The sequence below is a fragment of the Macrotis lagotis genome, chromosome 5, assembly GCF_037893015.1.
Source record: "Macrotis lagotis isolate mMagLag1 chromosome 5, bilby.v1.9.chrom.fasta, whole genome shotgun sequence".
NCBI lineage: Eukaryota > Metazoa > Chordata > Mammalia > Peramelemorphia > Peramelidae > Macrotis > Macrotis lagotis.
In genome coordinates, this window is record NC_133662.1 from 38,709,031 (window position 1) to 38,723,799 (window position 14,769).

The window sequence follows — 14,769 nt, forward strand, 5'->3', positions numbered from 1 at the left end:
ATAGCAATACTGGGAAGTATGCTATATTAATTACATTATTAGTAAGCTCAATAAATATACAACTTATAAGTATATAGTTTGTAGCAGATTACTTATAGTAGTGAAAATGCTCAAAATTATAAAATATGTCATTTCTAACTGATATCTTTTTGAAAATTATTTTCAGCTACATGTGGTCATTTGAAAAAGCACATCTTAGCATGGTACAGATTATTACGGGACAGCTGGTTGAATCGTTTGATGAAGAATTTAGGACTCTATATGCCAGATCCTGTATTCCAAGTCCATTTGTCCAGGAAGAATCAGTGAAGGCAAAAAATGGCAAACCTCTCTGGAAAAATGGCACATACCAGCGCTCAGTATCTTCTTTAGCTTCTTTTTCAAGTCAGAGGAATCTTTTTGCCAGGCAAGACAATCCTGGTTTCTTTAAAAATAGAGGAATATATGCAGTCAATGAACATGACAGACATAGCATAAGGAATCATGGATACAAACCACATTTTTTACCAAATTTTAATGGGCCAAATAAAATTCACCAGTATCAACCCAGTCAGATAAATGAGAACTGGAAGAGACATAGTTATGCTGGGGAACAGCCAGAAACAACTCCATATCTGTTGCTCAACAGGGCTATGAATCGGGGTAACAATTCATCAGTTAATTGGAAAATGCCTTCAGATAGCCTTAGTGTTGCATCCTCATCACGAGGTGGTTATATGAACCCCCACCATATGCCTGCACAGAGTTTTGCAGATCGCCTTGCACAGAGGAAAACTACAAATCTTCCAGAAAGAAATTCAAATGTACGACGATCTTTTAATGGCACTGATAATCACATTCGCTATTTGCAACAAAGGATGCCCACCCTTGAAAACACCACAAAATCTTTCCTACGGAATTGGAGAATTGAATCTTATTTAAATGATCACTCAGAAGGGATATCTGATACAAATGGCACAGCTCCCGGGGACCGCTTTGAAGGTTATGATGGACTTGAAAATGTTAAAGCCAATGCACTTTATACGCATTCTCGTCTTCGTTCGTCAATTGTATTTAAACCAACCTTACCAGAACAGCAAGAAGTGAATAGTTGTACAACTGGATCCTCCAATTCAACCATAATTGGTTCTCAGGGAAGTGAATCATCTAAAGAGATATCAAAAGTGCAACAATCTTCAGATCAATCTTTATCAGAAATCACTACAAATATCCAGCCACCTCAGTCTGATGAAACAAAAAGGCACAGCTTGCAGGTTCTAGAAAATCACCACGATCCAAGTTTAAATCAAAACACACATGGCCCTCCTGAGTCAAATAACTATTTATATACAACTTTAGGTGTGAACAAACAGATAGAAACTCTGAAAACTGAGCAAAATGAGAACTTACTAAAAAGGCGAAGTTTTCCATTCTTTGAAAACTCAAAAGCCAATCTGGATCATGGCGGGAGTAAACACTATGTGTACAGCACATTAACTAGGAATAGAATCAAACAACCAGAGAAACCCAAAGAGGATTTATTGAAGAGCTCTAAAAGTATGCACAATGTGACCCAAAACCTAGAACCTGAAGATGAAGAACTCAAAAGGGAGCCTCCAAGCACTAACACCACCAAGTCCATTTCTATTGCTGCTCTTTTGGAAGTAAACAAAGAGGAACCCCCAAAAGATATTTCCTCCAAGAAAGAAGTGAAGGGTTCCCCAAGCTTTTTGAAAAAAGGTTCCCAAAAACTGAGGTCATTACTCAGTCTCACACCAGAAAAGAAAGAAACTCTATCAAAAAATAAAGCTCCGGCTTTTTATAGAATGTGTAGTAGTTCTGACACATTAGTTTCTGAGGCAGAAGAAAATCAAAAGCCAAAAAAATCGGAGCCAAAAATAGATTCATCTCCAAGAAGAAAACGTTCTTCTTCAGCCAATTCACAAGGCAGTATCCATAAAAGTAAGGAAAATATTGCTATTGGACCCTCCCTAGTGATCTCAGATGAGAATAAAACCAGCCCTTCTGCATATGCAGTGGAAAAAGAGTTCTTAGAAAGTGCAGGAGATGCTTCTGCTCCAAGATTCAACACTGAGCAAATTCAGTACCAAGATTTAAAAGAAATTAAGCCAAGGATAGTCCCTGAAAGAATACCTTCCTCTTCTCCAAGACCTAAGCCTAGTGAGCTGCTAAGATCTCGTTCAACAGACAGGCGTGTGTATAGTCGCTTTGAGCCATTTTGCAAAATTGAAAGTTCTGTTCAACCCACAAGTCATGTGCCAAGCCCCAGCATGCACCGTCCTGAAGTAAAGAATATTAAAATTACCAATAGCTATGGTAGGACCAGTCCCATGCTCAACTACAATTCTGCTGTCTATCACTCCTATCAGCCAAATGAGAACAAATTTCGAGGATTTATGCAAAAATTTGGAAATTTCATAAACAAAAACAAATAATTCTCGATTCAGCAATCTAGGCAAAAGTCTAAAGTTTCCATGGACACAATATCTGAACATGTAAAACTATGGGCAGGTTCTGTAAAATGCAAATGGGTTTCTTTGGGGAAAATTTTATAACTAATATACATGTTTACATGCATATTATTGTCTAGTAAAGGTCTACTTTTATGTAATAAATTCAGCCTTTTACACTGCAGCTATAATTTGTTTAAAGGAAGTTTTGATAACAATTTTAAAATTAATGTGAGTGAAAATGTTTATTTTTCCTTAGAATGAAGATTTAAAAAAAATCTTTAGTAAGAGAAATAAATGGGAAAATAGTGAGTACTTTTCATCCATTAATATCATTTTCTAAAGTCATTCCTTTAAAAAGAAATAATGAAGTCAGTGACTCTTTAAATTTTATTTTTCTGACATCTCAAAAATAGAAGAAAAAAGGGAAAGAAAACCCACAATATCATAATTTCTTTTTAATTAGCTTTGAAGTCTTCTACAGAATAAGCTGGAACATTTCGTTAACATGTTATTCATTTTCCTGTGGAACATAGCTAACTGGTTTGGCAGCTAAAGGACAGCATCACCTATATACTCCCCTCATTAGATATTTCATTTTTGCCAGAGGTTTCAGAAAAGTATTAGTCTCATGCAGTACAAGTGCTTCCCAGGATTTCATCTCAACAATACCATGAAAAATTTTGAGAACTTATTTCTGCCTCTGGATGAAAGTAACCAACCTTGATTCAAGCCTCCTCCAGGCCTCAACAGGTTCCAGTTTACTGAAAACCTTACTCGCATTTAACTCTAAAACCAATAATAGAACTTGAACAAGTCACACTTTTTCCCATCCTCATCTAAGTTAGCAACACGAAAGTTTCTTAAAAATAAAATCTATGACGTTGACAGGGAAAAAATGATAATTCTAAACAATTTTCTTGCGATATTTTTTGCTACTTTTCAAGTTGAGTTAAATACAGAAGAATTATAAAGTTTGAGAGAGAATACTAGGTGAGCAATATAGAGAAACAGGTCCATTCATAGTCTGGCTTTGCCACTGCTTATGTGACCTTGGGAAAGGATGGTTATCCTATTTTTTCCTCTGTAAATTGGAGATAATAATACATGTTGTCACCTTCCTTGTAGAAGTTTGACAAGCATATCAGAAATAGATGTGAAAGCACTATTTATAAATATAGGCAATTTTAAAATTGGATTTGTTCCATTTAGTTATAAAAAATTCCCTACAGCAACCAATAAACCCAATTTTAGAAATGCAAAATATTTTTGTTACTACTGCAAGTCTATTATTATTATTTTTGAAATGAAGTATTAAATAACATATGCTGATAAGAGCACTGGATTAAATTCCAAAGGTTCTGAATTTTAATCTTGACTCTGCTCACTGCTATCTGTGAAACTTGAGCAAGAAGCTTAACTCTTTTGGGCCTGTTTGTTTTATAAAACGAAGGCATTGAACTTAATGGTATCTTTTTTCTTCCAGCTCTAGCTTTGTAAAGACAAAAAATATTTTGCTCAAAGAAAAAAAAATCTTTTAATTAAGTAATTCCCACATTAAAGACTTTATTCCAAGGTTCTACTATAGCTATGAAACTAAAGCTAGTCAGTGCAGAGCAAAGTAAAAGAATTGTTTGAAGATTAAACAAATGAGTTGTTAAATTGTAACCATTAGGCTGCTTGTCATTGAATATCAGTAACATTTTAAAGTACTCACATAAAAGTCATTTCCGGTAATTCACATCACATTATCTATAAAATTGAGTTTGTGCCCTATATTAATGTCCCACAAACTATAATGCTAAAGTGCCTTCTCTGGAGCAGCATCCTGATAAGCATTGAGGAAATAAAAAGACACAAAAGATAATCCCTGAACTCAAGAAGTTTACATTCCAATGGAGAAAAAAAAATACCAAAAATATATACCAAGCAAGCTATATAATAGAAAATAATTAACAAGTAAAGGACTAGAATTAAGAGAGTTGAGAAAGACTTCTAATAAATGAATTTGAATTTAAAAGAAAAAGGAAGAGTATTCCATACTTGGAGGAAAGTCAGAGAAAATGCTCAGAGCTGAGATATTTTCTTTGTAGAGCAGCCAGAAAATGGAACAGATAAGCTCAAAACACAAATATAGAAGTAGAGAGAAATAGGATTTAATTTAAAATTGTATACATACAAAGATAAAGCTATCACAGAAAAAAAATTAGCAAGAAGGCTGTAAAAATCTTATGAACTTTTAGTTGAATTAGATATGTTCCATAGGATGTGACCATGTCATTTTTTTCAGCTTATATGTAGTTTATGGGTTTGTTTTCAAACCTGCTTGGATACTTGATGCATCATAATATTTGGTAATTAATTGAAACCACAAGCTCAAAAAAGAAAAAAAAACAGTAATACATCATAGTCTTTGACCAACTCCTTTACAAACAAATATGTGCCTTGAATAATGAGTTTTTGTTAATATTGGATCATGAGTTCTCTCTCAGCTTATAAAAACCATGGAATAAGTATCACAGACCATCAGGGGGAGATAAGTTTCTAAGTCACTAGTATCTGTCAGTCACTGTGTTAAGATTTAATTTCATCTGATCAAGTTCAGAGTTGGAAAATTTAAAGACTGAAGAGGAATTGCAACTTTCCAAAGATCAAACAGATAACAAATTAGTAGAGTTGGATTCTGAATCCAGATCCTGACCTAAATCCAGTTTTCATCAGGTAATCCTGGACCTTAGAACAAATCAGGACAATGATATATTAAAACAGAAACTAAATAATGATTGACTATTGCAAATGATCCTCCCAGCTCTATCAATACAGTGTTAAAGATTTTTATATTCTAAAATAAAACAAGGACAAGTATATGTAATCTTCTTTTGTTTTCTTTGTATCACTTAAAACAGGCAGCTTTGCAATGTTAATGGTATGCTACAAAATGGTCACTGAGCCATTCTATCTTAATCAAAATGGTGGCATGTGGGATGCTTGTTAGCCTTGTGAATTCTTGAAAATGCATTCATCTATGAAATTTCAGGCCATTGAACAGGTTTTTTTTTTAATTTGTTATTTTTCTCCTCTGTTGCTGACTTAGGTTCTGATATTCCTTTTGCCAATTCATTTGCCAATGCAAATGTCAATATCTGATCAAAAATCCTTAAATTCTTCATGACTTAGGGGCTGTTAAACTCTAATTATAATTATTTACATTTCCATGGTGCTACAGTGATCTTAATCAGGTTTCTTACTACAGCCACATCAAGTGAGCCCAGAACATTTTAGCAAATTTTTCATAATCACCTGGCTACTAAGTACTGGAACTGAGACTTGATCATAAGTTTTATGACATTTAAGGGCAGTGATTTTTACTTGTACTGGTGCTGTCTTTCAAAGATTGTTCCAGAGCTCTTATAATTCAGACTATTAATTTATGGAATTTGTTTTTATATCACATGCATTTTCAGATATCTTGCCTCTCCAAATATACATACATGCATGCATGAGCATACACACATACACACATACACACACACACACACACACTGAGAACCTTCCCTTACAACAAAGAATATAAAGACAAAACTATCAAAACAAAGTATTTTTGGCAGGGTATTTACTATTCTGCACCATATTTCCCCACCTCTCTTTAAAAAATTATTGAAGATTATTAAAATTTGTAGTGTTTGCTACAATGTGATAAAAAAAAGTCTTTTGTGGTGGGATTGTTCTCAAGGTAATTTTTCCATTCTTTGGTTATAGTAGAACATAAATATTATTATCTTTACATTGCATAAAAATATTTTTGTTTCATAACTAATAACATGTCATATTAAAGAATACCAAGGAAAGTGATGTACAACCTGAAACTTGGCAAATGATCTCATAAATTATCATAGTTTAATGTGGATCTCTGATTCAATGTCTGAGTTTAAGGAATACATTTTTTAATCCATGAGATGAGTTTTTTATGATATTTCAATAGAAAAGTGACTGGAGTTTGTTATTCTCAGCTATCACTGTATGTATTGCACAAGAACTACTCAGTTATTGAGTTATACCTCAAATTTTTTTAGTTGTTTTTCTATATAGTTTCCTTTCCTGAGAATATAAACATTAAAATAAAATGTAATTATTGTTTATAATGAAGAAAGAAAACTATTTTCTGGTGTGAAAAAAACAAAATGGTCATCCATTCTGTTACTGGTTTTCAAACATTTAAACATTTTTTAGATTTTTGCAAGGCAAATGGAGTTAAGTGACTTGCCCAAGGCCACACAGGTAGGTAATTATTAAGTGTCTGAGGCTGGATTTGAAGTCAGGTACTCCTGACTCCAGGGCCAGTGCTCTATCCACTGCATCACCTAGCCACCCCAGTGCCACCTAGCCACTCCTACAGTTTTTCCATTGACAAAAAATCTTCATTTTGTATATCTAGAATACTCAAAATATTTTTAAATATTAAAAATGGACTATCTTTGTCTAAAAGATGCATTGGTACATCAAAAAATTCTACTTTTTTGTGAAATAGCCATGTAATGTTAGAAAAAGTCATTCTTCAAAATAGAGATCCCATCAATTCAATATTAAAGATTTTATTAAAAATTATTCATTGGTTTTTAAATTTTTCTTTATAATCTTTTCTATATTTGAACTTCTAGTACTCAATATTTGAATCATGAAATTAAATATTTTATAATTTAGACTCATTTAATCACAAATATATTTATTATTATTGAAATGTTTCTTTTTTTAAAAAAGTGAAGTTGACAGCACAAAAGTACAACTGCAAAAACCTTCTCAACATAACTACAGAAAATTTTCAAAGAGATTTCTGAATGAGAAAAAGGCATAGCAAGTCATTTTTTTCCTCTCTGCTGAAACTTGGTTTTGGTTTGGCCAAAAGCATGGCATTTAGTAGAGGCAGAGATGGAGCAGCAGTGTTGCAGTAGCATCAACTCTTGGGAATGAAAAAGGGACTACCTTGTCAGGCATCCTAGGTACCCCTGTTTTCCACTGGGTGCAAGATCAAGTGCCATTTGATAGCTCTATTGCATATAACACAAGACATAGTCAAGGATAATGTATGTACATTGAAGAAGACCATGATATCAAGAAGGTGACATTATGGCAAGCAATTGAATTGGATTTGAGTGATTGCACTAATCATCAACAACACTTTCTCCTTAAGAGGCATGTGGATCCAATGACCAGATATGAATTAGGACAACTGGAGATGGCCCTAGATGTGAGGCAATCAGGGTAATGTGACTTGCCCGAGGTCACAATCATTTTTGAGACAGAATTTGAACTCAGTTCCTCTTAATTTCAGGGCCAGTATACTACCTACTGCACCATCTAGTAGTCCTTTTCAAGTCATAGTCTCATGACAAAGAAAAGCCATTCTGGATGCAAGGGAGTAGAGCGTTAAAGAGCTGAACACAGCTGAGGAGGGCAGTAAAAAGACTGCTACCTCTTGTCACATTTAGAAGCACCAAAAACTTATAATCTCAGATCAATCTGAGGACAGAGTAAACAGAAACTCAAACCAATTATCTCCACCAGGCATCAGTTGATCTCTGTTCTAACATAAGTATATAGAAAAACTGAACAAACAACAAAAATTATCTCATCATAAAAACTAATATTGTGACAGGAAAGTGCAAGACAAATTTGAAACAATACAATAACTTAAAAATATCTACAAACAAAAACTTGAAGAAGAAATATATATACATAAATTTGTATGCATTGGATACATGTATATGAATATATATGTGTGTGTGTATACATATATAAAGATAGAGCTTACTGAATTGACTTTTTAAATTTTTTTTAAATATTTAAGCTTAAGTATAAAATGAAAAAAAAATTGTCACCTAAAAGAGGATTCAATATAATAGAATTTCAGTGTCAAGAAAGCCTATTTAGAGATTTCCAGGGCAGATTCAGGATGAAGTCAGTATACTCCCAGCACTTTCCCTTACCAAAGCTAAATGAAGCCTCTGCATAGACACTAAAACTATAGATCCCACCAAAAAAAAGACAAGATCCAAAGAAGTTTTCAATGGTGAGCATTGTGGAAGATCTTCAGTGAAGGTCAGACTCTTTGAGTGAAAAGAGGAAGTAAAGCCTAGTTAAGTAGAAGAATGGGAAAATGAATGGGACCCTTTTAGACAGTGCACTCTAGGTTGCAACAGCTTGACAACAGTATATGTCCCAGCAGCTAGATAGCAAAATATCAGGGAAGGTTCCAGCCCCACATAGAGTGTAAGCCCTGGGAAAATAGGGGTAAAAGGTAGAACTATATTGGGAACAAATCACTGCATAGACAGAACCTGGACATCAAGGTATTGCAAAGGCAACATTTTGGCAAAGGACAAGTCAGGGATCAGACCCCAGTCTGATTTGATTTGATTGAAAAGTTTGATTTATGCTCCCAGGATCAGAACTCAGAAAATCAAGATGAACAAAGAAGCTGAAAGAGCAGTCACTATAAAAAGCTACTGTGCAGATTAAGATGATAACAATGCCACCTCAGGAGAAGAAAACAGTGAAAATTTACCTACAGGGGAACTCTCAAAAGGGTCTATTAATTGAACTCAAATCCAAAAGCTCATAGGAGAGCTTAAAGAGAATTTAAAAACCAAGGAAGGGAGGAAGAAGAAAAAAATGGAAAAAAGAAATGAGAGTCATGCCAAAAAATTGAGAAAAATTAACCAAAGAAATCAACACCTTTAAAAGTAAAAAGAACAAACTGAAAAAGAATTAACTCTTCAAAAAACCAACTGCAAAAGGAATGTAACTCAACAAAGAGTAAAAAAGCCAACTGAAAAGGAAACACAGAAGCTAATTGAAGAAAATAAACCTCCAAAATTTGAATTGAACAAATAGAAACTAATGAATCTATTAGACTATAAGACTCCATCAAACAAAGTAAAAAGGCTGAAAAATTTGAAGAAAACATAAAGTACCTTTTAGGAAAAACAAATGTCCTGGAAAATACAGCCAGGGGAGATAATTAATGAATTATTGAACTGCCAAAAGCCTAGATCAAAAAAAGAAACTGGAAAACATTTTTCAGAAAATTCTCAGGCAAAACTGTCCAAATCTGCTAAAGCAAGAAGATAAAATATCAATTGAAAGAATACATAATATACCTCCAGAAAGAGATACAAGGATTTAAACTCCACAGGCTATCATAGCCAAGGAGGAAAATAATGCAAGCAGCACAAAAGAAGCAATTTAAACACAAAGGAAACACAATCAGATTTACATAGGACTGATCAGTTTCCATATTGAAGGACTGAAGAACCTGGAATACCATATATCCAAGAACCAAAGGGTCTTGAATTGCAACCAAGAAATTACTACTCTCCAAAATTCAGCATATTCTGTCCAGGGATAAGATAGACGTTCTACAAATTAGAGGACTTCCAAAATTTCTTGATAAAAAGAAAAGAATTAAACAGAGAATTCACTCTCCAAATACAAGACTCAAGGATACATAAAAAGGTAAATGAAAAGTGGAAAAAAAGAAAAGCAAAATAAAATAAATGTTATTCAACATCAAATTGTATATAACCCTATGTGGGAAGATTTAACAGTTTTAACTCTTGAGAATTGTATTTCTCTTAGGATATAGATGTCATGGGTATGTTTTTTTCCTTATCATTTCTTATCTTTCCATTTTATCTCAAACTATGTTTGAGATAAAAAGCCCTGATCAAAAGCTGGGGTATTTATTCTAAACTTATATGTCCCAGTTTCCTCTGACCTACTTTAATTGTGTCTTCTTCAAGAATCTTAACATAAATCTTTCTCTGATGAGGGCATGCTATGCTAAGCAATCCAGAGCCAGTGTATTCCATATCTTACAATCAAATGGAAAGTTTTTAAGAGAAATCTTCAGAGTGGCCCAATACCTAGAGTACTTAACGATTCTATAATTAATTAAACCAGAAGTGACCTACTTAAAATGGTGGGAATTAACACCTCAATTAAAAAGAGTTTAAATACTTTGGTTGGGGAGCTAAAGAAGGGGGGGATAGGAGAAAGTATGCCTAGGAGAGGGTGTCATGAAATTATTTGGCTTTACATGATACTTTGACTCATGAGGAATGTGTGTCCTTGAAGAGTACCTGAAAAAGGGGTAAGGTATAAAAATGATTATAATTTGATGTGATTCATGATGCTTGAGAAGTGAATTACTAAGACACAGAAATGGGGAAACTACTAAGTGACTATGAGGTAGTGTTGTTTATCAAACAATCAGTCAATCTGTGATTGTACTTGGGGAGTATTTTGAGCTTATGAAGCAAACAATCAATTTAATCAACCTTTGTTTGATGATACTTTGATAGTTCTATAGATAAATAAAACCAGGTGAAGAGGCAAAAAGATCTATTATAGTAGAGGGAAGGAAGGGAGTGTGTGAACACTGAGTAAATTCTATTCAATAGATTTGGCCCAGAGAAGGAATCAGATACATTCCTACTTGGGTTTAAAACTCGAGCCTACTCTATAGGGAAATGGTGGGGAGAGAAAAGGGAAAAAGAGAGTGAAAAAGTGAAGGCAAAGGTGTAAGGGAAATAAACTGGATGTTAAAATTTTAAAGAAAAGTTAAAGGAGAAAGGGAGTAAAACTTTGTTAAGGAGGATTAAAAGGAAAGGAAAGAGAAAAATATAAATGGGGAAAGATAGCATGGAACTAAATACAGGATTAGTAATCTTTACTGTAAATGTGAATGGGAAGAACTCTCCCATAAATGGAAGAGAATAGCAGAATAGACTAACAAAACAGAATCCTGTAATATGTTGTTTGCAAGAAACACATTTGAAGCAGAGAGATGCACACAGAGGAAAGGTAAAATACTGGAGCAAAATATTTTATGCTTCAGCAAAGTTAAAAAAAATCATGGGTAGTGATCCTGGTCTCAGATAAAGCAAAAGGAAAGATCAATCTCATTAAAAGGGATAAGGAAGGAAACTACATCTTGAAAGCCACAATAGGTAATTAAGCTTTATCATTATTAAGCATGTATACACCTAGTAGTTATAGGATCCATATTCCTAGAAGAAAACCTGAGTGAATTATAAAGAGACATAGACAACAACACTTTAATAATGGGGGGACCTCAGCTTGCCTCTTTCAGAATTATATAAATTTAAACACAAAATGAATAAGAAGAAAGTTAAATAAGTGAATAAAAGTTTAGAAAACTTAGATATCCTAAACTTCTGGAGAAAACTGAATGGAGATCAAAAAGAATATATTTTTTCTCAGCATAATGGCACTTATATCACAATTGACCATGTACTAGGGCATCAAAACCTTATAATCAAATGCAGAAAGACAGACATAATAAATGCATACTTTCCAGATTATGATGAAATAAAGATTACATTTATAAATGGTCATGAAAAGACAAACCAAAAATTAATTGGAAACTAAATAATGTAATTTTTAGAAGGTTTTCAGTCTTTTTATTTGCATAATTCCAAATTGCTTTCTAAAATGGTTGTAATATTTCACAATTGCATCAACAAGTAGTGAATCTACCATTCTATAAAGTCTTTGAAACTGTTGCCACTGTTTGTTATCTTAGCCAATTTGCAGAATTTGATGTAAGACGTCAAGATTTTAATTTTCATTTCTCTTATTATTTTAAATAACTGAATTTTAAAGAACTAGTGGGCCAAACAAAAGCTTATAGAAATTATCAATAATTACATGCAAGAAAATGATTATTGAGGTCTTTCCTCTGACCCTTGGACAGAACTCTGGTGCTTTGTCCATATTCAGACTCTGGTCCACAGTATGGGCCCTTATACTATCATAGAGGAGCAGAGTTTCTCCTCACAGCTCTAGGGCAAAGGGGTGTGCTTATGGTCATCCACAGACCAAAGCAAAGTCAGGAGAGCAGTCAAAACCTGTCATAAGATCTTGGAGGAACCGAGGTCCTTGTGGGGGGTGTCGCTATAATACTCAAAAGCCCGGGAATCATTCCAAATCCAGGGCAAAGGCTGAGGAAATGAGTAAACAGAAAAAAAAGGAACCTGACTATAGACAATTGCTTTGGTCCCATGGAGGATCAAAACACATACACTCAGAAGATGACAAAGTCCAAGCTTCTGAATCCAAAGCCTCTAAGAAAAATTAAGAGTTGAGCTCAGGCTATGGCAGAGCTCAAAAAAGATGCTGAAAATCAAGTAAGGAAGATAGAGGGAAAATTGGGAAGAAAAATGAGAGAGATGCTTGAAAAACATGAAAACCAAGTCTGCAGCTTAGTCAAGAAGATCCAAAAAAATGCTTAAGAAAGCAACATATTAAAAACCAGTTTAGGTCAAATGGAAAAAAGCAGTACAAAAAGTTAATGTGAAGAAGAATACTTGAAAAAGCAGAACTGGCCAGATGTAAAATGAGATAAGAAAGCTCTCTGGAGAAAAAAAAAACTTAGAAATGTAGAATGGAGCTAAAGGAAGCTGATGACTTTGTGAGGAATCAAGAAACAAACAAAAAAAAAAAACCAAAGAATGTAAAACAAAAAGAAAACATAAAATATTTCATTAAAAAAAACCTGACCTGGAGAACAAATCCAAAAGACATGATTTTAAAAATCATTGGGTTACCTGAAAATCATGATCAGGAAAAGAGCCTTGACTTCATTTTTAAAAGAATTTTTACAGGAAAAATGCCCCAATATCCTAGAAGCAGAGGGCAAAATGGAAATTGAGTGAATCTATCCATTTTCTCCAGAAAGATATCCAAAAAACATAACCCCCAGGAATATTATACCCAAGTTCCAGAACTCCCAAGTTAAAGGGAAAGTATTATAAGCAGCTATAATGAAACAATTCAAATATTGTGGAGGTACAGACAGGATTACACAGGCCTCCATATTAAAGGCTCATAGGGCTTGGAATATAATATTCCAGAAGGCAAAAAAAGCTGGGAATGCAACTGAGAATCAACTACCCAGCAAAACTGAACATACTCTTCTGGGGAAAAGATTGACATTCAATGAAATAGGGGAATTTCAAATATTGCTTTTCAAATGGGCAGAGCTGAATAGAAAGTTTGATCTTTAAGTACAAGACTCAGGAGAAGCACAGAAAGGGTGGATGAGAAGGGCAAATTATGAAGGATTTAAAGATAATGAATTGCATGTATTCCTTCATGGGAAGATAATATGGATAATACTTGTATGAACATTTTCATTTATTAGAACAGTTAGAAGGAGCATATATAGACAAGACAATGAAAGGAGATGAATTTGACAATATATCATTAAAAAATGGAGTCAGTGTGTGAAAAGTGAATGTACTGGGAGAAAGGGAAAGGAGAGGTAGAGTAAGCTAAGATATTTCATGTAAAAGAGTCGAGAAAAAGCTTTTGCAGTGGAGTGGAAGTGGGTGATGGTAGGGGGTGAAAGAGGGAGCCTTCATTCTCATAGGAAATGGCTCAGAGAGAAAATAAAATACATACTTAATAGGACCTAGAAATCTAAAGCAAAATAGAGGGGGGAAGGAGATGGGAGAAAGGGAACAAGGGGAGGAGAGGGGAGATCATGGGAGAGAATAGTCAGATATAACACATTTTTCCTTTTTCTTTTTTGCAAGGTGGTGGCATTGGGTAGACTGTCCCAGACCACAGGGCTAGGTGGTTGCTGAATCTCTGGGGTGGGATGTAAGCTTGGGGGCTCCTGGCCCCAGGGCCAGTGCTTGGGTCACTGTGCCATTCAGCACACTTTTGAAGAGGGACAGAGTGAAAGGAGAGAGAAAATATAATAAATGCTAGTGGGGAGGAGTGGACAAAGGGAGATACTATCAGCAACACCAACTGTGGAAAAAACTTCTCTGATGGATTTATGATAAAGAATGTGATCATTTTTTCCTAGTAGCTCTTGGAAGAGACAGAGCTGATGGTATCTGAAAAGAGACTGAAGCACATTTTTTTCTCTTTCTTTCACTCTATTTCTCATGAGGTTTTTTATTTTTTGTGGAGGGAGGAGGGGTTATGCTTACTCTTAAAACAAGAATATTTTAATAATGTCTAAATAAATTAAAATGTAAATTTAAATTAAAAAAATGAGAAAGAGGAGAGGATGAAGGACAAATTAAATATCACCAATTAAATGCCAAATTAGAAATTCAGAAAGGTTAATATAATTGAAAGGAAGAAGACCATTGATATAAGAAATAAAAATAAGGTTGATTTTATTTAAAAAACACAATAAAATAAATAAACCTTTGGTCAATCTGATTTAGAATTCATAGCAAATCATGCCAAACATTTAAGTAAAAATTAATTCCTATTCTAG

The 14,769-nt window shown here is 34.0% G+C and overlaps 1 protein-coding gene across 2 annotated transcripts in view; it reads left to right on the plus strand.

Moving 5' to 3' along the window:
- The window catches only part of FAM83B (family with sequence similarity 83 member B), a 123,771-nt gene extending 109,945 nt beyond the window's left edge, over positions 1 to 13,826 (plus strand). For both annotated transcript variants that reach the window (XM_074237238.1, XM_074237237.1), the window contains exon 5: positions 167 to 13,826. In XM_074237238.1, the coding sequence (XP_074093339.1) occupies positions 167 to 2,435 (2,269 nt within the window). In that variant the 3' untranslated portion in view covers positions 2,436 to 13,826. The remainder of the gene's footprint in view (positions 1 to 166) is intronic.
- Positions 13,827 to 14,769: the final 943 nt, after the last annotated feature.